At 37.5% G+C, this 25,380-nt stretch overlaps 1 protein-coding gene across 11 annotated transcripts in view; it reads left to right on the forward strand.

Annotated features, from left to right (window-relative positions):
• LOC107085548 (neurexin-1a-like) overlaps nt 1–25,380 on the forward strand; it is a 97,551-nt gene that overhangs the window by 11,756 nt on the left and 60,415 nt on the right. For 7 of the 11 annotated variants that reach the window (XM_015375922.1, XM_015375912.1, XM_015375913.1 and 4 more), the window contains exons 3-5: nt 667–696; nt 1,619–1,630; nt 23,134–23,435. In XM_015375922.1, coding sequence (XP_015231408.1) covers nt 667–696; nt 1,619–1,630; nt 23,134–23,435 — 344 coding nt within the window. The remainder of the gene's footprint in view (nt 1–666; nt 697–1,618; nt 1,631–23,133; nt 23,436–25,380) is intronic. The other 4 variants (XM_015375914.1, XM_015375918.1, XM_015375920.1 and 1 more) reach the window with 2 other exon arrangements.

The following is a 25,380-nucleotide window of genomic DNA, read 5'->3' on the forward strand; positions in this document are numbered from 1 at the left end:
TATCTATCTATCTATCTATCTATCTATCTATCTATCTATCTATCTATCTATCTATCTATCTATCTATCTATCTATCTATCTATCTGTCTATCTGTCTATCTATCTATCTGTCTATCTTTCTTGAATTCATTCTAATGGACCAATTTCCTTCATGTCTTTTCTAATCTTCTCGTTCTTGTTTCTCATAACATTCTTTACTGTCTATACAGTAGCACTAAATAGCTAGGGTAGAGGTCAGCCAGCTTAGCATTTTTTGGGGTCTTGTGCGGTTATCTACAGTAAAAGGTTGTTTGCTGTCATCTGGTAAGTATTACATTTCTTGTTGCAATCATCTAAAGTGGCACTTGCCTCAAGGTTACTTAGACTTAAAGAGATAAATACCGCACCGCGTACGACCCAGTTCATAGCTGTGTGCAAGCGTCTCTGTATGTACCTGTTTTGTGCGTAGGATCAGTGCGTAGGATAAGTAGGTGCATTCACAATGCTTTTATTCTTTAGATGACTCATATACATAACTATCTAAACACACACAGAGTTAACCTAAACCAGCATGCCACTGAAAAACTCCTGCCCCATCAAAAGACATCCTTGCATAAGCACACACAAACACATACACACACACCATGGTCCTTTGCTGTGCTGACTGTGCTCTTGTCTTCCTTCAAGGTCTGGCACACCTGATGATTGGCGACCAAGGTATGGCATCCTCTTACCTCACTTCCTGTTGTCCTCTGCTCTTCCATCACCCCACACCTCCCATCATCACCTCCTCCTCCTCACATTCCTACACAAAACCCCTTTTTTATCCCTCCTCCATCTCATCAACACCGGTGCGGATGGAAGTTGTTTCTCTAGGCACAGAACTCAGGTCAGTCCTTTATGAGATACTGAATATTTTTAAGTTGTTATACAAAGATATAACTTTAATTGAAGCTTTAACCTCTTAACCTGCAAGCAACTTTCAGTACAGATATGTTTACACACACACACACACATATATGTATATATATATGTGTGTGTGTGTATATATATATATATATATATATATATATATATATACACACACATATATGATTGACAGAGGCCTCGAGCTTAAGGACATGTGAAGTTTAAGGACATGTGACCCACTGGATGGCTGATGGTTTGAATTGGTTTTTCTTCCTTTGGTTTCCCCTTATCCATATGTTGGGGTTTAACTGTAAAAATGTGGTGTGTGTGCGTGCATAATGCTTTTACATATGCTAATGCATGCCTTTATACAAATCAACGGCAGTTCTCACTGCAATCCTCCATTCTGCATCAGCTTCCAGCATGTCTCTTTTGTGCCACCACCGTCGCTCCAAAGGGCTCCTGATCATACGCCAGCAAGCGCATGTGATCCCGTTCAGCTGTTTGCTACAGTGTCAAAGCAAAGCTGTTAAATTCTAGCCACCATCTAGCCCATTGTTTTTGAAAGCAGCCCAAAAACAAGAGCCACCACTCCTCTGCTTAAAAAAACAAAAATAAAACAGTTTTTTTGATAACCAGAACTCATAGTGGCACCGTTTCATTGTTCTTTCTTTCTTTGTTCCTGCCCTCTTTCTCCCTGTTTGGGACACCAACCCCTCTGTGATTTTAGGAAAACTCAGAGGTACACCTATGATTTATTTATCTGTTTGGTTACTGAGCTGTTATGGATGGTGAAGACATTGCTGAATGTGTTGACAGGCTCTTGACTGTGCAGTAAATGCAGACCTTCAGAGCTTCTCTGCAACAGATTTTATATATTTAAGATAGAATTGGATTGTGCCATTTTTGTTAAGGTAAGGTGTTGAGGCATGAAAGTGAAAGTGTGCGAGTGTGTCTGTCTGCATGTGTGCAAATGAATAGAAGCTCCGGCCTACTGTGCTTTTGAAAATGTGAAAATCTGAAGGTAGGTGCCATTCGGCCGTTTGTTCTTTCAGCTCTGCATGACGCTGATGAATACACTGATTGGTTCACATGATGACAAGCCTGACCATGACGGGCTATTGTGCTCTCTGATTGGGCAAAAGTAGACATAGTGATGGCTATGGCACATAGAGAGAAGTTGTGCATTTTCTGCAATGTGCTATGGAATAGAGGAAAAAAAGAAAATAAGAAAAAAGATGGAAGATAAAAACATATGAATGCAATAAATAATTATCTGCTTAATGAGAGTTATTTATACTCCAACTATACTTTCATTGTTGTTGTTTCCCCCGGTTTTGTAATTTAAGTGCCTTGCAAAAGTAGTTATGTGCTCTGAACTTCTTTCACAATTGGTCCTGTCTCAACCTTAAACCTCAAACAAGAGGATTTTTTTGAGTATCTAGAAAACTTAAGGTAAATTTTACATTTTTGTTTTTATAAATTACAATAGCACAGTTAACAAAGTAACTGAGACTCATGCTTTCTGGATAGAGAGCCTCTGTAAACATAAATTGTTTGGTCTTGCTGCAGATTTTCATTTAGGTTTAGGTCTGAGTGTTGACTAGGTAATTCTAATACATCAACAGGCTTTAAAATAAAACCATCCCATTGTAGCTCTCTCTGTATGTTTGAGGTTCTCTTGGTGGAAGGTGAACTTCAGACCCAGTCTCAACTCTTCTGAAATATCTAAGAGGTTTTCTATCTTGATTTCTTTTGTATTTAGCTCCATCTATCTTCCTATTAATTCTGAACAGCTTTACTATCCCCACTGAAGAAAAGCCATCTGATAGCGTAATGCTCCCAGCACTATTAGTATGTTTTTGGCTTAAGTTTACCCTCAGTTTCAGTCCGATGGCTGTTTAATCCACATAGCCTTTCAAAAGAGAACTTTGTATGGCTTTATTTTTGGCACTGATTTAAAAAATGAACAAGTAATAATGTTATATTCACACTCCGCTACCTGTTCTGTGGATCTCTGTAGCTCTTTCACAGTTACCTCTTTCGTGTTTTTCTGATAATCTCTCCTTTTTTCCAGTCTGTCACTTAATATAATTCATTTTTTATAGCCTTCGACTGCTAATGGTTCTCTATCAGCAGTTGAAAGCTTGGAATACAATTCCATGACATACCCGTACTTTGAATTTCATCCTGGACCTGTGTTTGGGTCTTCACAGTGCTGCTTGACCACTAACAAACATCTAAGGCTTTAAAAGGCAATTGACAATTGGATTTTATTTTAAGGTATCAAACTTAATGAATGCCAAACCTTTAATATTTTCTTTCCATTTCAATAGTATGCACTTCTTTGTGATGGTCAATCAGATATCATTTAAAAAAAGATTTGAATGCTTTTTTAGCTATATGTGACGAATGATGAAAAAAAAGTCCATAGGGAGCAAATACTTTTATAAGGCGCTGTAAATAAGCTCATAATGCCATGTTCTGCCACAAAATGTCTGTATTGATTCACGCAGGTGGCAGTAAAATTTTAATTGCCTAATCTGGCTTATGCTCCACATTTTAAATCACCTGCTTAGTTACTGTCAAGTATTAACATATGTTTCTAGCATTATTACATGATGTATTCTGTGTGTTTGTTTGTCAGTGCCCCTCACTATGAGGTGTGTTTGGATAGCGATAGGCTAAATGTATGGCTGCTTTTTTTCCCCTCCGCCTTTGAAGGCACACATGAAAGGCGGCATGTGTTTTTGTGTTCTGCATACTGAGATGTAAAGGCTGTCAAATGGTGCAGACGAAGCCTAGCCTAGGTTAGTTTGGCGTAAAGAGGCTTTTTGAGGAGCCCGCATCACTGAAATGAGTTTCCTTGAGGGGGTGGATGGGGTGTGCAGAAGGTTGTCTTGAAAAGATATAGAGCGAGTGTGTGTGTGTGTATGTGTGTGTGTGGGCAGCACAAATTGCGAAAAAAGACAGCGTCTCTGAGAAAAGACCTAAAGAAATGAATGATAGAGGGAGGGAGGGAGAGAGAGAGGGGAAAAGCGAGAGATAAAGTGAGTCGTCTTCTCGCTCCTGTGATGTAGAGCAGCTGGCTGTATCTGCAAAGCGGCAGTGACGCTCCTGCCTGCCCTCCTGGTCCAGTCATTCTCCAAGGGACATCAGCCCTGATGGGGAGCGGTGGACCTTTCCCCTCCTTCATAACACACAGTTATCATTCTCCCTGGAAATGATACTCACAGATCACTAATCACTTTGAGTGGGTGAAACGCAACCAATTGTGGAAGGAAGGAAGACAGAAAAGAGGCAGCCAAATTGGATTTTCATAAGTATGGAGCAGCCAAAGGAAGAAGGGGGAATGGATTATTTTTTTTCAAAGTATTGAGCAGCAATAATCTGGATGGAAAATGTGCTTAAAACCAAGTAGCAGATTTTGTATTTTTCTCTTTTCTTTGCTTAGCCAAGAACTGCACCAGATGAATGAGTGATTACAGTTTTTGAATAACTTTATCTATACATAAATATACTTCGTCAATAGACACAACCTGAGAGTCTATGCTGATTACGCTAACTAATGTTTAGTTTTAGTCACACGCTTATGACTAACATATATTTAATCACAATTAATTCTCTTTTGGCTTTTAAAAAATTGCCAAATTTAATCTATTCAATTCTTATAAATGTGCTTTTAGGCTCTCTGAAATTATTTCCATCTAATGATTAACTTAAATAGTTAGATAGTAAAGTTGCGCAAAACCAACATGATCTGACTTATTTTCATCTTTCATCTTTATTCTTTTAGGGAAATGTAAATTTTTTTTTTTTTTTACAATTTTGGTCTTTTTCACATTAGTTTTGATTTATTTGCATTTGATAAAGAAAGTCATTATAAAAAAATAGAACCAAACAAAAGAAATTATTCAACAGATCTGATACTGATGATAGGACCGATTAATCGTTATGACATGCTATCTGAAAATTGAACAGGTGTGCCTAATAAAGTGGCGAGGGAGTTCTTTTCGTCATCTTTTAAGCTCCGAGGCACAATGTCAACTTAATAATGGATGTTTGTTTGCAGTCTGTCCAAATATTCTCAATATCAATCCAAGAATCTATGCACAACCTGGACATGTGGTCAGCCTCGCTTGAAGTGACCTTTAAAAGTACGTGAACGGATGGACAAACGGACACACACTCACACACAATAACCTTTAGAGAGTGCCTGCTGAGTGTGTGAGCTGGTGTGTGCTGGGTGTAAATATGCATGAGTAAGGCTGCCTGCACATATTCTTCATGGTCAGTGGATGAAGGCAGGAGAGGGATTGAGGCTGTATTGGGTTGAGTGTGTGTGTTTGTTCAGGGGAGGTGGATTGTGAGTCATCATTTGTGACTCATAAAGCGTCGGCAACCAAAAATGCTCTTTCTAACACATTGTTTTGTGGGAGAAACGCGCATATGGGGGATGCACTCCACTCAATAACAGGGCACATGTTCAATGTCACACTTTTGAGATTTCTCTTAGAATTGTTTGCTGGAGTTTTTTTTTGTGCTTTTTTTCTTTGGTCTTTTCCGCCACCCATTGCTTTATCCTGGACGTATGCATATCTTATAAACACAGAAAAAGCACAGAGAGCCGCAGCAGACGTGCTGCATGCTGACTTCACCATATGTGGGGTTGGGAGTGGTAGCAGGCGCCAAGGCAAGAAGAACCAGTCAGTACCAGCATTGCACAACATGTCTCCTCGTCTTACTCATCAACATGTACAGTCCTAATAATAAATCCGCCCCTGAGGATTAAACAAACGAAACTTATTTTAATGAGTTAAACACCCTTTTAACAACTCCTATGCAGGATGTTGCTGAATGACAGAAGCAAGATTTAATTCACTTTTATTATAATTAGTATTCTTAAATATCATATTTCTATACATTTTATACAACTTAGTTCCTAAATACAACCTGAAATTACAATGTCACTGCTGACTATTACAATGGCAGCATTGCTCTCATTTTTCATTATTCATTTAAACATTCCTTTGCGATTGCGTCGTTGCAGATCAGGCTATCTTGCGTTGATACCAATTTGGGGTTTCTTTTTAGGTCTGATCTGCCAATTCAAATCAGCTTGTAAGCTATGCCTGAAAGCAACAATGGGAAACTTTAAGAGCATATAGAGATCTACTGTCCTATTGTTACTCAAACCTTCGAGCTGCATTGCACACACAATCCTGGTGGAACCAAGTCAGGTTGAAGGTACATGTTCAATCAAATGATTGGACTGCACTTAGATCAAATTTAGATTGGATGAGATTAACATTATGTGAACACGACATTGTTTTTCGAAACAAAGAATAGGAATAAAAGCCGAATAAATGTCAGAATTTTGAGTCTCAATCATTAAATTAATAAAGGTAAATTGATGCCATATTTAATTATATTCAAAGTATTTTATAAATCACGTCATCATTACGGTCATTATCTGTTTATAAAGCATGAAAAACAGTGGTTTACAGGCACATAAGAACCAAAAGGAGGAGGCAATAGGTTATACGAAAGCAAAAATTAAAACACAAGATTGATAGTACAAGCAATATAGTTCACAATCAAAAGTAAAGAAACAATACAACTGGCCTAATTGTTGTGCCCTCTAAAGTTAGCCTCCATTCTGGGTTCCTGAGCAAGACTCTAAACCCCCGATTGGTCCCCGGGCACCGTACAATGAAAGCCCACTGCTCCCCAAGGGGACGGGTTAAATGCAGAGGTAAATTTCTCCAATGTGAGTTTAATAAGTTCAGATATTATTATTTATTATCACTAAATACTTTATAGATCTCTTCATCAAGAAAAAAAAATACAATTTGAGTTTATCTATTTAAAATAAGTTAACTATTTTAAATTGAGTCAAATTTTTGGTCTCAATAAGGATATTATTGGGAATGAAATTTACACACATTTTATCATGACTATGCTAAGTACGCTTAGCATTCTATATAATGCTCCTGTATGTAAGGGGATTTAGAGAAATTAAAAATCACAAAGATTCCACTGATAATTTTGAAAAAAAAAAATTATCCAGTTAGACTATATTGCCATCAATCCTTTTCCCATTTTGCAATTTTACATCACAACGTGTTTTATTTTCTAATGAAAACCTCAAAACTGTGTGGGCGTTTGTATTTAGCTTGCCTAAGGAAATAATGACAGTGAAAAGCCTTTTGCTGCTGCTATCTCTGCTGGTCTTTAGTATGTGTCTCTACCAGCTGTCGACATCTATATATAAAACTAATAGAAATATGTTATAGCTGTCTTTCAACAATGTGCTATTTCTCACAACACTTCAAAAAAGGTCAGATTTTTGTGTCAGACATCAAATATGTGTCTTGTTTGCCTTAGCTCTAGATCTCTTCAGTTACTCCATGGGCCAAGTGGCTGCTGCTTCAATTACTGCCCTGGTTGCCAAGCCAGTCTTGGCCCAAAAATGAAATTTCAGTACAATACATTGAAGTTTGTACTTTAAATTGGATAAACGGTATAAAGCTTCAAGGGTATTGTTTAAAGTAGACTTATCTTTCTGCTTGTGTGTGGTAAGTTAATTCATTAACAGAACCTTCAGATTATTTTTGGCTAAAACTATAATATGTCATTGTGACTTGAATGGAGAAATGTTTTTGTTTTTTTATTTATGGAGAAATATATTTAGCATAAAAAAATATTTTGTGTATTTAACCCAGACCCTGACCTCCTACCCACATGAAGATCTGCAGAATGAAAAGGAAAGTAAACACTGAGTTACACTGCATAATTGTCAATGAAGTATCCTTATCAGACAACCACACATTAGATGGTAATGGTTGCGTAATCTCACAAGACAAGCAAATGAGCAGTGTCCAACACAAGATGGAGAAAGAGAGAGACGCTTGGTGTTAAGAGGCAAGTGTCTGCAGATTGGCTTCCTGCCTCACTGACTGGCGTGAATTTGGATTCTGATGGCCACATCTTGAGCTGTGAAAAAAACTGTCCCCTCCGGCCGTCGGCACTCGAGAAGCAATTGCTGCAAAGTTTGGTTTTTTTATGTGAAACACACACTTTTCCTGGATTTACCCCTTTGTCTAATGGGACTAATTCTCCCTATTCTCCATTTTGCTAACACGCATTATAGTAGAATGCTCATTAATGCTTAACACCCATGCAGCTCTTGTAATGAAAGTCATAGCGGCACATACAGAGTTCTGCCCCCACATTATCAAGGAAAAACTAAATTTAACAGGAAAGATGTGTTGCAATCCCACTGACAAATATAGATTTTTTTCCCAGTAATTGTATGCAATTACCATCCTCTTAGCACGTGTTCATATTAACACTTTTAACTTTCACTGCTACTAATAGGGAACATACAGAGCCAAGGCTTTCTTTAATCGCCTGAAAATAAAGACATCAAACAGGCCCCACAATTTGCAGAGGACGAATGAGGGGGAAAGATAGAGTGGAGACAGGAGGGGAGGGTGTGAGGAGGAGAATAGGGCACGGGAGTGTGGAAAAGTGATGGTGAGGAAAGATAGGAAAGGAAGGCATTCGGAAAGCAGTAGAAGAGGTGGAAAGAGAAGGTCGGAGACGTTCACGGAGACAGGGAGGGAGATAAGACTGCAGTGTTTCTCAGCAGGAGAGCTGCATCTCTCCTTGGGCTCCTCTATGCGCCACAGTTTCAGAGTCAGCCCGGATGGTTTTCATCCGCGATGCAAGTTCCTCACATAGCCCCGACACACAGACACACACACTTGTCTTTTTGGAATGGGAGAGTCGAGTGAGTGCTTCAATTGTCTCTTACCTGCTCCAGCAATTTCCATAATTTCTGGGCAGAAGTAGCAGCCCAATTGGCGATTCACTCCAGTACCCCATCTGGCATTTGATGTTCATTTCTTTGCTGCTTGCCAAAACAAGAACATACCAGCAAGCATTGATTTGGAATGCTTGTTTAGCATTTGGCATTTAGATAATTGAAATAGCCACAATACTCATTACGGACCCACTATGCTACCTTTATGAAAGTATTTCCGTATGCCCTTGCTATTTGTTAATAGGCAGCTCAAGGAGAGTTTCATTAGTTTTTCTTGTACGTATATATCTTCTCGGGTTTGTCCTTGTTGCGATACAAATGACCTGTGCACACATGCATTTTTCAGACCGTGCATGCTTTACTATCCGTCTATGAAGCTTGCTCTGTGTTTTCGACATGATACTGTCGCACTTATTTCTGTATGCGTTTCAGTGAAAAGGAATGAAACTGACTCTGATCTTATCCAGCTTAAGACAAATACACCGTTCCGCCCGAAGACATTGTCATGGAAACAAACTGGTTTCCCTGGGTACCAGAGAGAAGGCCAAATTCAAACTCTACAGATGGTGGCAGAAGGGATGGAGAGATGTGGGCAAAAAGAGACACAAAAAGAAAAGCTTTAGCACAGTGGCAGGAGGTGCATTTCTCATTACCTTACTTGGAATAAAAGCAGAAGCATTAAATGGGTCTACATGCATTTTTATGTTATTGCTGTTTGCTTAATGTATTTAAAATAGTGCTGCATCATAAATAGAAATCAACTTGGCAGTCAAATATTGGTACTATGCTTTTATGCTTTGCACACCAACATTATTGTAGACCAATCAAAAGAAGCCCCTATGCTTTGATTGCCAAACCTGATATAAATGCAAGAGGTTGAGATTTTATGTTAGAAAAGGATAAGTATGAAAAACCTTGTATTAATCCAGCAGCTATGTAGCAGTAGCACAGTTCTGCATTGTGCCGCTTTTATTTGAGAGCAGCAAACTGCACTAGTAATTAGCACTTATATTTGCATTTACTAGTATTTTATTTTCCCTATAAGGTCTATAACACAGAAAAACTATGCTGTGTAAACAAAATAGTGACTGATCCTTATAAAAGTACTAATACAGTAGAGGTAAACATTTTGAAATGCTTTACAAGATTACATCCATTTATCCTCTACACTACATGGTCTTTACTTGATAAAAGCTTCCATACCAAAGAGTTGTCTTGTCAGCAAGCCATTAGTGACAAACTAGGCATTTACTAATTGGAGAAATATATGATTTTTGCTGGTGCTGCTGGTGTCAGTGTTCCTGATTATCTTGTCTATTTCCATTTGAAACTTTAATGCAATAGTTTTAACAAACCTCGTACAAAATAAAAACGTCATATCAGAGGCTGAAAGATGGTGATTATCTCATGGTAAAACATAAAATCCCTCATTTAACTGATATATGCTTTCTGATGTCACTTTCTGTAACCCATGTGGATTCAAACTAAGAGCAAACTAATAGTGGAAGCAAACTAAGATGACTTTCTGTCATCTTTATTGTAATGATAGAAAAAAGAAGAAATAAAAAGGGATCCTGCAATTCAGGCAGACGATCTGTCACCGCGTCCTGACAGTAATATCCTCCTCTACAGTATTGTTCCCCTGGCTGTGATGTGATAACCCAATCGGTTCCAAAGCCAGACGTGATATATCACTGAGCAGAGATGGAAACATCCGCTGTTTAGCAAACTTGCCTTTTACTGACGGAAATTTCAGGCTCAAAGGCACTACTATTGGAATGTTATCTATACTGGAATACATTAACATACATTTCCAACTCTGGCCATCTACATCTACAAACTCTGAACAAGTGTTTAGTTAATCTCATCCCTGTGCGCCTGTAAAGGATAGCCTCATGCAGAATGTGAATCTTATAGACAGCTGAGGCATACATGTTTTGTTCTGCAATCCTTATTGGGACGTAGCATTGACTTCCATTCATTTTGCATTATTTTGTATGTATGTTCTGTCAGACCCTAACCATTACCAGTATATACCTAAACCTAACCATAACTCAGTTCATTTAATAATCCTAAACCACCAACCAAAGATGAGAACTTTCATCATGAGCACCAGTTGACTGGTCCCCTAAAATACCGCTAAGTCCCCACAAAGTAGCATGTCCAGGGAAATTATGTTTGTGTGTGTGTTTGTGTATGTATGCAGAGTCTGAGAGGAGCTGATAGCAGAACTGCATGGTGGGCTAAAAACGAGGTGCTGGGGAATTGCAGTGTGCTATCTTCGGAATGACAAGGCTGCCATGATTGAGGCTTGCAACAGTAGGATTTAGATACACCAGCATTTTTCTCAGTTTCATTCTCTCCGGCCGGCCATCCCGGCCCCTCGATCTGCCACTCCCATAGCTCCAGTCGTCTTGCTATTCCTCCGTTTCCCCCATCTCAATGAGTGCCTCCATTCCCCTGCTCTCTCCTTTCAAATCCCCCCTGTGCGCCTTTCTTTCCTCTCCCCTCCTTCTTTCAACCCTGCTCCCTCTATCAGGTGCTGTATAATGAAGGCTCCCCTGATGTGCTCCCAGCCTCCATCCGCCATTTTGATTCAGTACAGCTGTCCATGATAATGTACTGTTCACTCAATCACTCTTTCTCTCTCTTCTACTGCTTTTCCATCTCTTCCTGTCTCTCTCTCTTTCTCTCAGTGAAAGACACATGCACACTCTTGTATGTCTTTTTGCTAGAGCCCCCTGCAACACAGGGTTGCCATGGTGAAACCAAATTACTCCGTGAAGCATTGAGGAGGAGACCCATGAGATGAGACAAAGCCATAAACCACACACAAACACCATAGTGTATGTGCAGCAGCACACAGGAAAATCCGTCTGATGTGTGTTTGATTATTTGAGGGGAGGTACAGTTGCAGCTGGTCCCTCTGAGCAATGGAGATCCGATCAGCTCTGCTGTCTCTCCTTCCTAGCTTCCCACAGATTGCCTTATTCATAAGAGCTGCAGTTTAATGGGAACTTTCAAGGTCTAACACCGATCATCTTTAAATATCCACTTATTCGTGGGCTTCATTCTTCATATTTTGCTTTTTTAGAATTTTCAGATGCATCTCACAGGTTCAGCTTCTTTTTTCCACCCAGCCTCTATTTATCCTTGACTCATATAGATAATTATTGCAAGGTCATATGATTGGGTATCATTTCAAAAGGGAACCTTAAATGACGATTTATTTTTCAAAGAAATTATTAGTTTAACTAAACTAAACATAAAATTACATATTGAAATTCTGTGTCCGAGTTCAAACGTCAGGTTTTTCTTAATTAAAGCAATGAAAACAAGCAAATAGGTGTGACAATTCATGTCTGTCACAGTATTGCTTGATATCATACAGCTAGTTTTAATGCAGCACAAATGTAACCTAAATACAAAAATACAGTTTGAAACAATAAGTTTACTTATTGAAAGCAAAGCTTACTTTTTGTAAAAAGTTCTTTTGTGACCTCTGTGATGAGTTGTGGAAAACTCTTGGGAGTAATTTTGGTAGACCTTCCACTCCTGAGAACTTTACCAACTGTAATTTGTTTTTTTCTCTGTCAATTATGTTTCTCTCTCTGGGTTGTGGGATTTTAAAATAATTAAAAATGGCTATTTAACCCCTTCCAGACAGATGAATGACTTTACTTCTCATCTTCATTTAAGTTTCTATGGATTTGAGCATGACGTGTTGCTTTTGTTATTTGCATTTAGGCTACTTTATGTTGTCAGACAGGTTCTATTTTAGTGGTGATGTTATTGTTTAGGTCCATAGTTATATGGTCTGAATGTAGTTAGTCTTTGCTAATTTATCAGTCACAAGTTTTCTAATATTTCTACATGCCTCATTTTTACATTTAAAAAGCATTTAAACTTAATACATTTGTTTATATGCTCCTAGACAGAATGTGTAGTATAAAAAAAAAAAAAAAAGCTCAATGGGTTTTGTAGAGATGTTACAAAATAGTTTTCGGTCAAGCTTTGATTCACATTGCTTTCTAGGATGGCCTATATTTTGTGTGTACAAGTCTTGAGGAGAGGGATGAACATACAAAGCAAGTGTGGTAAATAAGTTAACTGCATGTCCAGGTTTTAATTGCAGAATGTCCTGTATTTGTTGTATGATTAATTGGTGTCATACTGTATGGGTTGGACCTAAAGCCATGCTGGCTAGAGGCACAATTCGGTGTTCAATGCGGCAAACAGGAAGTTATAAAAACTGATTTCAGAGTCGAAAAAAACGAGTCTTGGAACCAAAATCTCAAAAAGTATTGAAGAACATAACAGCTAAAACTGAAACTTGGATAAATCCAAATCCGAAACAGAAACCAAGGGAGAAACAATTGACAGGTGGTGGATTAATCAACCAGAGTAAGAGCAGCTGATGGAGAAAACCGGCAGCAGGGGGAATTTAATGAAATAAGTGGCAGAACAGAAGCTATCAATCATAAAATGGAACACAATTAAGGTGACCAAAACACAGATTAAAGGAGACAGAAACCCAGAAGCAGGAGAAAAAAGCAACAGGAAGTATAGAAAAATCCTTCACAGGAAGAATCAGATTAACCAAAACTATACAGGGAACTACTGTATGAATGAGAAGTTCTCAGACTAAAACAAAGCCATACAGAACGCAATACAAAGCAATACAATCCAAAGGTCCTTATTATCATCACAATCCACCAGCTTACCCTAAAATATGTCAGCAAACTTCTTGTGGTAATATAGCCAATAAAGATGGTTTATAATCTGCCTGTTTAACACACAGCTGATTAAAATAGGAAAACACTCACTTTTTGACTTTAAAATTACAGATAATCAATTGCAAAAACTTTTTTTTTTGTAATTTTACTTATTTTAATTTGTTTTAATTTACTAGTGTTACACCGATACTAATACCAGTATCGGGCGGGGCAACGATCCAGCCCTAAGATGGATGTATTGGTATTTGCGAGTACCAACAAATAGGGCACCGACACAATTTTGAGAGCCAAAAGTGTATTCAATTATTGTCACCCATTCCAGGTAGGCAATAAAAAGTTATTCTGGATTCACTTTGTATTAGTCTTTTTCCTGCTTCACAAAGGTAGGCAGCAGCTTGACAAAGCAATGATGGCAATTATTTTACATCCAAGTAGTATGCAGATCTTCATATATATACACACACACATAAATTTCAAACAGATGGTATCGGTATCGGCCAATACTGCATAGGTATCAGGTATCGGCTCAGGGACAAAAAATGACAACGGCGCAACACTAGTTCATTACACAGAGCTGCCCTCCAAATTGAAACTTTCCTCTGACGTCCTTCAGGCCTTTGTGACAATTAAACAACCGCATCATGTGCATTTCCTCTATTAGCTTATGTTGCATTAGCATTGAAAAGCACCACTATTATGTCAGCACGGATTTTCTTTGCTAATGTATTTACATCAACATACATCATGTCTTTTGATACAGGGACTATAGAATTAGTACCTGCATCAATTATGCTGCTGTGTTGAATGCCCTAAATAGAAACAGTTTGCCAAGAGTCCCCTCAGGAGACTTGTTCTTCCACTTCTTTATCCTAAAGACAACTTTAAAAAGTGATTAATTAAACCAGGAATGTTAACAGTTTTTTTCTCCCTCTTATAATCCAAAAACCTTTTAAAACTAGAAAAGTACTCAGAGAGCGCTGACCTACGTGAAGCAGCAGATTTTACTCCATATTGGGCCTTACATCTATAGCCTAAACTCGTATGATTTAAATGAATTGATCCTTGGTATGAGGTGCACCTTTGTTAGCAATTTCTTTCAAATTCTTCATAAGTTTATAAATAAGGCACAGAGTGATCTGCAGCCTCTGGTGTTTGTTCTGCTCTCACTTTCATTCACTCTGCTTTCTTGTTTGATAAAACAGAATAGAATAGAAAACCCCTTTATTGTCCCACAATAAGGAAATTCTGGTGTTTACATAAGCTAAAAGATTATAGAAAAAAAAAAACGGTCACACAAATATGGACCTTAGAAAAATGTATAAGAATAACATAAAAGTGAAGAGTTAAACAATAAACAATAAAATACTGTACTGTAAAGTGTTTTAACAATATAAAAACAGTGCACTTGGAGAATAAATAACCAATATGGACCGAGTGAGACATGGTGCACCTTTCCTCTGTTTTTGTCTTAATATAATACTTCTGGACTTTTTTAGTACAATACTGAAACTGTCAATAGTCACTGCTGCCACGTTCTGGGGGGAACTGCTTGTTCCCCCCAAGTAAAGTTGAAGCATTCTATAGATAATTCCTGCATCCTGATCATCACCAAAATGTAATGGATTGTTCATCGGACCGAAGTGCAGCTTTGGTAAAAATAACTCATCAAAATCCTTTGATAACTTATCTTAATTTATAGATAAGTTATCCTGTACACAGACGGACAAACACAAGAAGCAAACTTGACTAAAAACATAACCTTCTCAGCAGAGGAGACAAAACAATTCAACATAAGAGTGCCTGATTTAATGTGTGTTCCCTGTTGGGTTAGGATATGCTTTCCTCCAAGGTGAATTTTTTCTCAGAGCATACCGTTATATAAAAAATCCCAGATTAACTTGACATCATCATTATGCAAGTATCAAGGAGCATTCCCAATTAATATGCATCCTATCCCTATTATACTCTGAAACGTAAAGGAGGATCACATAGCAGGAAGATATATTGTTTTTAACCTTTCAATTTTTTTTTCATAACAGAAGTCTAACAAGGTAAATTGTGTTTTAAAGTAGAATTAGTGATCTGTGATTGAGTCTGATAATGCTGACAGGCCTTGATGTTTGCAGATATTAAGAAAATAAAATGTTCTTGTTTATAACCATTCACTTGTTTTTTTAGGCCTGAACTGGTAATTACCATTTAGATTTTTTAAATGCAACCTTTTTGACAATATTTTCCTAAATACACTTTTTTAACACAAAATTAGAGGAAAAGTAATGAAATAAGACTAACGTAGAATGTTTAGAACTATAGTAATTAACCAGTAAGGAATAACATAATCATTAAACCATGGAATGGAAGGACAAGTTTGAAAAATACCAAACATTAATTTTTTACTTGTTTAAAACATGTTAGAACTTGATGTAAAAAGGTTATTGTTTTAAAGATGTAATAAGTTCTTAAATTGTATTTATTTTTGATAGTAATTTTTGAACGTTAAAAGGTTTTGTTGATTACAACCTTTTCTATATCTGACTAAAATGCAAAGAAGAGGATATCTAGGCCACATGTTATTTGATGGAGGTCGCAGTTTTGCATCCAGCAGAAATTGAAGCAGTGACAAGATTATTAAAAATATACATTACTTTATCTATTTTTTTTTTTAAAAAGCTGAATTAAAATACATTCATATTCAATAGATTCGAATAACTGCTCTATTAAGCCTAATTTCTCAGCTTTAAAGTACCTTTTACACATAGCTTTTAATTAGGTAGAAGACATACATTTAATTGATTCTGTATTAAAGTATTTTATCAGTCTGCTGTAATCTTTTGAACTTTGATGTTGTGTTTTATTAGCCAATAGCAAAATCTCATCATAACTAACAAAAATAAAGGCTTGGAAGCATTAGTGTGATTGATCTATACAGTGTGTTTCACTTAGTAAATAAAGTCCCAGTATTAAATTAATATTCTGATTTATTGAATGGGTTTATATGTGGCTGATGGTGAATGCATGTGTCGACTAAAAGTAGTAGTGGTTACGGTTTTTAACGAATAGCAAAAACATTATTTTTGGCAATATTTGATGTAAAAAAAATAACTAACGTACTTCTACGGATTAGCTGATTCTGTCTGCTTAGCAGGGACTTCTTTCTTTCTTTTTATGTTGGGATGAACTGCTTTTTTGGGGGAAGTTTTGTTTTTGTTGTTTGAAACAGGATAATGCAGTAAAATAGTTGGGCAAACACTGGTCCTAGTTTACCTTTAGAACTGGCAAAAATAAATAAATAAACTTACATTAGGAAAAAAGCCTCTTCATTGTATTTAGATGCAAAAACAAGGTGAAAATGTGGAGAGTAAAACTTTTGCTTTAATAAGTAGGTTCCTCTGACAGAGGTACGATAAACACCTGTGTAGTTCTTCACCTATTTTCTTAAAATATATGAAATGGAAGGAGGGTAAACATTAATGGGTAGCCTTAGTCAATGTACATTGGTGTATAATATTGTTGCAATGGTTGTGGTTGTGTAGGCTGTGGGTAATAACCATAAATAATAAGTGTTTAAGAATGTGTGAATGGTTAAATGTATGTTTCCATGCACATAAATACATTTATTTTCTCACTTAATGGACTTTTGGAGTAGCATGGACTCGTAAAGTAGGATGTGGGAAGATTGTTGGTGTTAAGGAACGTCAGATGGTGAAGGGGTATGATTAAATAAGTCACTTCTTGCATGCGTGGGTTCTCTACAGGTACTCCGGCTTCCTCCCACAGTCCAAAAAAAATGACTGTTAGGTTAATTGACTTCTCTAAATTGCCTTTAGGTGTGTGAGTATTGTTCACCGGCTGGAGCGGGTAGGTCCCTCGTTCCTCTGTGATGGGGTGGGGGGTTTGGTGATATCTGGAAGGGATCATGTCTATGATTGAATTGTATGTTTTTGGAAGCTGGAATCTGATGATGAACAATACCTCCTTAACGACCGACTCTTAACAATCATAGACAGGTTTCAGGTATTACAGGAGACAATCCCCCCCTTAACGGCAATCCCCCCCACTTTAACGACCGAACCTCAGAATCATAGACAGGTTTCAGATATGACAGGCTAACGATGGAACCAACGACCCATTCATCGGTAACCATTTGCATGTTTCCAAGCGATACAAGGCTTTGTCTATATAAGACTCAAACTCACTGCGGATCCAGACATTTGAATTGAGAAAGCTTCCTGGAGAGGTGGCGAAACGTCTTTAAATCTTGGAAACCAAGTCCAGTGGATATTTTTTGAATTTTTACGGAATGACTATGACCTGGATGACTGAGAACCTTCATCAGCAGTGTATGCCCAGCATTAAGGAGGCTTTACTGTAGAGCATACCAGAGAGGCAGAAGCCCAGTCTAAAAGATGGGACTGTCTCTCTGTTCTAATGCATGTGTAACTTAATCTAATCAGACTGTAGTGTTGAGATGATTTGCAAAGCCTTAGAAATAAAAGCCAGAATTCAGACCACCTTTACCACAATTACATATAAAACTATATAATGTATAGTTCAGGATTGTACCTAAAACATGCATGCAGTTCTATTAGCATTCTAATCTATTTTTTCATGTTATAAGAACAAAGTTCAAATTCTTTAGTTGGATATTATATAACAGATCAACAGAATTAGAACATTTTTATTTTAGGATACATTATTTCCCAATTTTTCTTTTAACATTAATCTGAGTTTGGTCGACATGTTTGTGCTTCTGATTCCCAAAGGCATGCATTTGCATTCACCCCCTGAAGTCAGTGCTTTGCATAAAAAAAATAAAATAAATTGTAGCTGCAAATCGTTTGTACATCTTTACCACTTTTACACATTTAAATGTGTAAATGTGAAATTTCTAATTATTAAAAGCTCAGTCTAGCAGAATGGAGTGCGTGTTTTATTATTATTTATGTTTTGCCGCACCTTCCTAACTGGATCCAGGACTGGACTTTGCTTAGTCCATTCCAACACATATATGAGACCCTCTACTGCTGCACAACCAATCACAAACATTTTGATATTACTATATCATTTTGTGCAATTTAAATTTTGTAAAAGACTTTTTAGAGTGCAAAAACGTTAGCTGAGATATTTGAAGTGTTATGAACTTGCATTTTTCATTCTTATAACCTTATGGCCCTATTACAGTATTTTGCCAAACTCTCTGCAGCAGATGCTCACAATGACTTTGCTGGTAATCGGGAAGGTCTCAGAGTAATGAAAGCACAGATGTAAAAAAGAGGAAAAAATAAGATAAGCTCATATCACAGCTGATAGTATCATAATACTTACCAAGCATTTTCTAGAATCCTACAGCCCTAATATTATGTGATTTTAATCTTTCTGCTCGGAAGTGTGAGAGCATTTCCATACTGTAAGATGACCCTTCAGTTATCACGATGACACTTTTCAGTGTTGTTTTAATATTATGTGTAGCTTTTGAAATTTACCTCTAAAAAAGGTCATTGTTAGGTTAATCTGACCCAATCACTGTCCTACTATCTCTTTGTCCTCTGAATGGCTTGTGGTATTCTCTAAACTGACTTTTTATGCCTTTATTTAAACAGTGATTTCTCCTTACCACTCTTCCACAAGGGGCAGATTTATTAGGGTTCCAACTAGTAATCTTGTCCACAGATTTTCCTACCTGAGCTGTGGATTTCTTGGCTGCTTCTCTGATCAGTGCCTTCCTGTCTGATGTGTGGGTTTTGGTGGATGGAAATGTCTTTATCCCTAAGCCGTCTACCATTTCTTTAACTTCATGATGATTTTTGTTCACTAATCTTCTCCAAGGAGACTTTTACAGAATGTACAGGTGGACTTTCTTTACTGATTAGGGGAAAGTTGAAGGCATTTGGGTGGTGCAGTAGACATTATGTAGGAGCATTAAAGTAAATAAGTCTTAATATTGTTTTCCATCAACTTGATAAAGATGTGCTACTTAAACCTAAGAGTCTAGGGACTGGAAGAATATGTTTTGCAAATTATTACATTTAGGAAATGTGTATTTTCTCCCATTTATCATTCTTATAATGTAATTTTTCAGTGTCAGTTTGACTGTATTTGTCCCTCCTCCAGCTCCCTGGGTTTGATCGACAGTGCTTTCCACAGGATGAAGTGTGACATGTGGTGTATGTGTATGTCTGCTTCACTGTTTACTCTGAGCTAATACTGACTCACTCCATTAATCTGAGCTACAACAGATCCACTCCAACCTGCCCACTTGAGAGAGATGAAAGGGAGGGGACGTTTCTTTGCGCTTTTAGATGCATGCTAGACACATGACCTTTGTGTTTGCGTAACCCCACGTATGCATTTCCTGCCTGGTTTACACGTGTGATGTAACAACAAGAACGTTCAGATCGATGGGGAGATGTTTTATGTTCTCCTGTCTGCTCTAATGACGTGTCGGTAAATTAACAACAGCACCGCACTAAAACCTAACAGTACCTCCGTAAATTACCGCGTGAAAGCCGCTAGACGCCTGCGTGTGTCCTTATTGAAAACACGCTGCCCTCTCGTTTTTCCTCCTTTCTCTAGGTGACATCTTATCTAAATTTTTCTAAGCGTGTGTGTTTAGGTGATTACGCTAACATAGCTAGTTGTTGTTTCTTTCTGATTGTGTGTTTTTGTGCTTTCTCTTCTCCCGCCCTTCCTTTCCCCGACTCTCTCAGTAAAGACTAGCCCGAGGCCCTGAGTTGGTAATAGCTTTTCTGACAACTATACACCAATATTTACAGAGACCAGCACCTACCCACTCCCACACACATTTAACTCACACATATAGTAATATATAGTTTCCCATGCACACACTAAATGCAGAATTGCCCAGAATATTTTCTACTGCAGGCGCACACACTTACACACACACACACACACACACACACACACTCCCCGTCTTAATTAACATGCTGGGAGGGAAGGAGTCACACACCAGAGGAACTCTCACACATGCTGGCAAACAACGTGTTGTTTCTCACTTGTATATTGGCATTCACACTCTGGGTTGTTGTTTTTTTTGTTTTGTTTTTTATGCAGCAGAAAGACAATTTGCCACAGTTTGGCCCTTGAATTGTGATATATTCTCACTTTTTCCCCCTCATTATTCTTTTTGCGTTACATTCACTTGAGTGCCTCCAATTCCATTCCAGCAGTCCTCTCTCCTCCTCTCACAACCTTAATAACCTGATACACTTCAGCCTATTCATTATATGGCAATGCTTTCTACCCCTGGACTCTACAGCTGTCTGTCTTTCTCCGGCTTCACCTGGTCGGTGTTAAATTCTCCTTTGTTCTTCAGTTATTGCAAGCTACAAGATGGTGGTTGTGCCAGAGGCTCCTTAGAAAATAGAGTTAAAAAATGAAAGAAAATAAGAGGCCAACAAGATGTGTGAAGGGGGAATGGAGGCAGGAGGCCAAGAGGAGGGTGTGAGAGATATTAGGATGCAGAGGAAGCGTGATGCTTTGGTGGAGGAGAGATAATGTCATCTCTTGCTTGTTTATGCACTCGTTTTGTCTTTTTGTTCTGCAGTGCATGTTTTTTTTTCCTGCTTGCTATGCATTGATGTGTGAGTAGGTGTGAGAGCAGATAAGTGAATGTGAGCTTAAGTATGATAGATTGCAAAACCTTGGTTTAATGTCCTTGGAGGTCACAGAGGGTGTTCAAGGTAAGTTTCCATTGGCTGGATGCCTGGTTCTCGGAAATCTATACCACCTTGCAAAATTATTCATACTGCTTAATTTATTTATTTATGTATTTTTATATTTCGTCACATTTAAACTGTAAGATGCAATCTATGTTTCTGGGTTTTTATGTGATACACTAACGCAAGGTTACGCACATTTCTAAAGTGGAAGGAAAAAGATATATTGATTTAAAAATAATTTATGAAGCTCTCAAGTGCGGCGTGTGTGTTAATCACAATGTATCACAATAACCATCAGACATTATTAAAAACGTGTTATTCTCAATGCATTTTAAATGTGCATTTTAAATGTTTGTTAATTGAGGCATGAAAATTTATGTCTCTCTAGAATAGATCTTCCAAGTTGAAGTGCTCAAGTTGAAGTCAACTTCACTCAGAAACAGATAACATCTTGTCCCTCTCAAAGGAAGTAATAGATATTCTTTTGAGCTGTTTTAAAGATTAATTTTTTTTTCCAATTAGTGTTCAGGTTAGATCAGTTTGGTTTCTTACTTTACCATAAACAGGAGTCAAGTTCTTCAAAAACCTTATCAGCACAGCAAAGATGACCAAAAAGAATTTGAACTTAATTTTTATTCGAGCTCCACCCTCTATATTGATTGCTCTGGAGATTTGCTCCTAGTCTTACTCAAACAATCACTCTTCCTACTCAAAAACTAAAAAAAAAAAATCCCTTTTTCAGAAAATGCTTTTTTTCCTTTAAGCTTTGCATTGTTTTCTTTTTGTTGCACAAAGCTTTCTTAAATCAATGGAAGATCATCCAGTTTTAATCTGATCTAGGTAGAGCACCCTTATCCACATGTTTACAGTGTCTTCTTTGCTGGAAACTGTAAATAGGACGTTTTATTCTTATGACTTTCTTCCAACAATGGTTTTCTTTTTGGCTCTTTTCACCAAATCTCAGATTGGAAAATTGCAAGACTTACAGTTATACTCTCAAAAGATTTTCTATGTGAGCCATGGATATCTGAAGCTCTGTCAGAGTAATCAGGGGTATTTCGACTGCTTTTCTAATGTCTTGCCTGGAATGTCAGTATAGGCTAATATAGTTAATGATGTTTTTGGTAGGTTTCCAGCTGCACCATACTAAAACAGAGCTCTGTATAGTGTCCAAGTCTACACAACCTTCTCCATGGCCTCATGAGGCTTTTTATTTAACATGTATGAGTTAATGTTTATGTTTATTCTGTATTCTATTTGTGGCGTAAAATCCACAAAAATCTGCACATTTTTGGCAATTTAATTAAATGTAAAAAAGTGAATATATTTGCAAGGGACTATAATTGGCTTTGGCTGACATGCTGCTTGCAGGCTGCTCTTCTCCTTTTCCAGAAACATTTTTCTCCAACCTAATCAGATTCCTCCAAACCTTGACTGCGTACCACACATACTTGCACCAAATCTTTTTTATTTTTTTTCCAAATTCAAGAAACGAGGCATGTTGTCAAATAAGACCACATCACTTTCCGACTGCCAGCACAGCTGTTCTCTCAAAAGAGAGCGTGGCAGGTTTCATAACGACTTTGGAACGCTCTACTCTCACGACTGTCTCGCTCATATCCACACTGTTTAATCTCTAACCCACATGACTGATCAAAGCTTGTTTACCCACCACTCCATGGTGCGATTAGAGGTACTGAAGGAAGTGTTTCTTCCTACTGCTGGCATCATTGCGGCTTTGCTTGACAATAACAACATTTTCAGCATCTTAAGGAATATGTTTTTGTACTGAGCATTGGAAGCAAATTTAACCACCCAACTGAGATTTGTTTTACTCGACTGGCTCTGATGAACGCCCACCATTTTCTTTCCCAGTGAGAGCAGTGTAGGCAGACACTCTATACCTGAGATAATGTGCCAATCATCAGAATATTGTTCAACAACCCTGAAACATTTACAAACTTATTTGTTCTTCTTTTCTCCCACTTGCTTCTCTTTATAGCTCGTGAGGAGTATGTCGCCACCTTCAAAGGCTCTGAGTACTTCTGCTACGACTTGTCGCCAAACCCCATCCAATCCAGCAGTGATGAAATCACGCTTTCCTTCAAGACGCTCCAGCGCAACGGCCTGATGCTGCACACGGGCAAGTCAGCAGACTATGTGAACCTGGCGCTAAAGAACGGGGCGGTGTCCCTTGTCATTAATCTGGGCTCTGGGGCCTTCGAAGCCCTGGTGGAGCCCGTCAACGGCAAGTTCAACGACAACGCCTGGCACGACGTCAAAGTGACCCGCAACCTGAGACAGGTAACCAAACTACAAGGGGTAGAGAGAGGAATGAGCAGCCGAAAGGAGAGGAGAAGTGATAAGGATTATAAATGAAATATTAAAAGTGACAATGCAACAAAAATAACTGGAGATAAATCAGAATGTGAAACAATTGATATTTTAATATCTCAATAACACATTTATCTTTAGGGGTGTAACAAAATCACTTGAAAATAATTTTTGAACAAAAAGAGATTATTGTAATCAACAAAATGACATCATCTAGCAATAGGAGTTAAATTAAATAACTTACTATTATAAAATACGGGTATTTTAACAAACATTTTTTAAAGTGCTTAGCGTTCCTTTTTTTAATCGTCTTTTAAACTAAATTTCTCACCAGATTGAACAATCTGGTGAAAAAAAGATCTAGATCTTTTCTGCAGTTCCCCTTATGATTACAAGGTTTTGAGTCATAAAAACTGTTTTAATCTCAAAAGTGTATTTTTCTGAATTTACTAATGTACTGTCACATTCAGCTTTACAATACAAACTACAATTGAAGAAGCAGTGCCAAATAAGTGCACAAGAAGAGCAGCCTGAATGTGGTTGTATTTGCATTTATATAATAGCAGGGTCATGGGATGCTGTTCTCTGTTGCCCTGGAGTAAAGTATCTGGTATAGAGTTAAAGCAGAAAGACAAGCAGCAGTATTTTTGTGGTTTAAGTTCATATTATTTTAGGTCCTGCAAAAATAGAGCTTATTCCATCTTAGTATTGGTATGTGTCATGCAGGAGGACCATTAGTGGTGTGCCACCTCCTATTTTAATTCCTCTGACTAATCATCTGCTTGTGTGTAAATAAAAAATCATGAAGAAATGTGAAATGTTTTAAATGGTGAATCAGGGTTATTATAAAACTATTTTTTTTTAGGCAGGAGGGGTTTTATGACAGAACTGGACTGCTTAATTGGTCTGATTAGCTCTAGGACCAACTGATCTGGATTTAAACTAATTAGGAGCTTACTCCTTACACCTTTATAGCATCTGAGTCTTTTTAAGATTGCTATTGTAAAATAAGAAAATAGACGAAAACAGCTTTTTAAGCACTGTGAGCATATAAGCTCTGGCTATTTTTTAGCTGCTAATGATGCTAAACTTTGCATCTGTTGTGCTATTTTATGTCTGTGTTAAGTCAAACAGCTATTTCAACATGGAAGACATTGCTGATCATGATAGAATGGGTAGATTCATGCGAATGAAGATGAAGGAAGTTGATTGGGTTAGGAGGTAGACCAGGGCGATGTATGTGGTTAAAAAACACTGTTGGATGCTATTAAATGTTCACGAGGCCTGGAGAGCAGAAGAAGGTTGGCAGAGGTAAATCTGGATGACGTGGCAATCGGGATGTGCAGGTAAGGCGTAGCAGAGTCTTCCAGATGGAAACACAGCTTTGTTTTAATTGTTTTTAATGGGCCTTTGATCATCCTCAAGCTTGAATAGTCAAACTAATCAGTCCTTAACAGAATCATCACTAATGTCATAGATTCCTTAAAACAAACCCCCTTATCTAATTTACATAAAACAATGCATTCTTCTTTTAAAGACATTTTTGATGAACACTGTCTGGGATATTACTCTGATTACAGATACTTTAAAGCATGATTTGTTATTTTTAAAACATTTAATAATCTTGAGAACAATAAATTGACACAAAAAGAAATGTTTCTCTAATTTCTTGTCTATTCTTACTCTTATTTATCTCACCTTTGGAGCTAAATGTGTTGTGACTTCCTAAAAATAAATCAGCTACAGTTCTAAATGATTAAGTAGAATTTAAGTTGAGGAAGAAATCACAAATTGTTAACTTGTATTCAGCTTGAAGAGGTTTGCTTTTAAAAAGATCAGTTTTATTTCAGATTAAAGCTCTTAAAATGTCACATCCTGCTATTTTTAAATTTTCTTTGATATTACCAACCCTTCT

The sequence above is a fragment of the Cyprinodon variegatus genome, unplaced genomic scaffold, assembly GCF_000732505.1.
Source record: "Cyprinodon variegatus isolate N-32 unplaced genomic scaffold, C_variegatus-1.0 Scaffold127, whole genome shotgun sequence".
Taxonomy (NCBI): domain Eukaryota; kingdom Metazoa; phylum Chordata; class Actinopteri; order Cyprinodontiformes; family Cyprinodontidae; genus Cyprinodon; species Cyprinodon variegatus.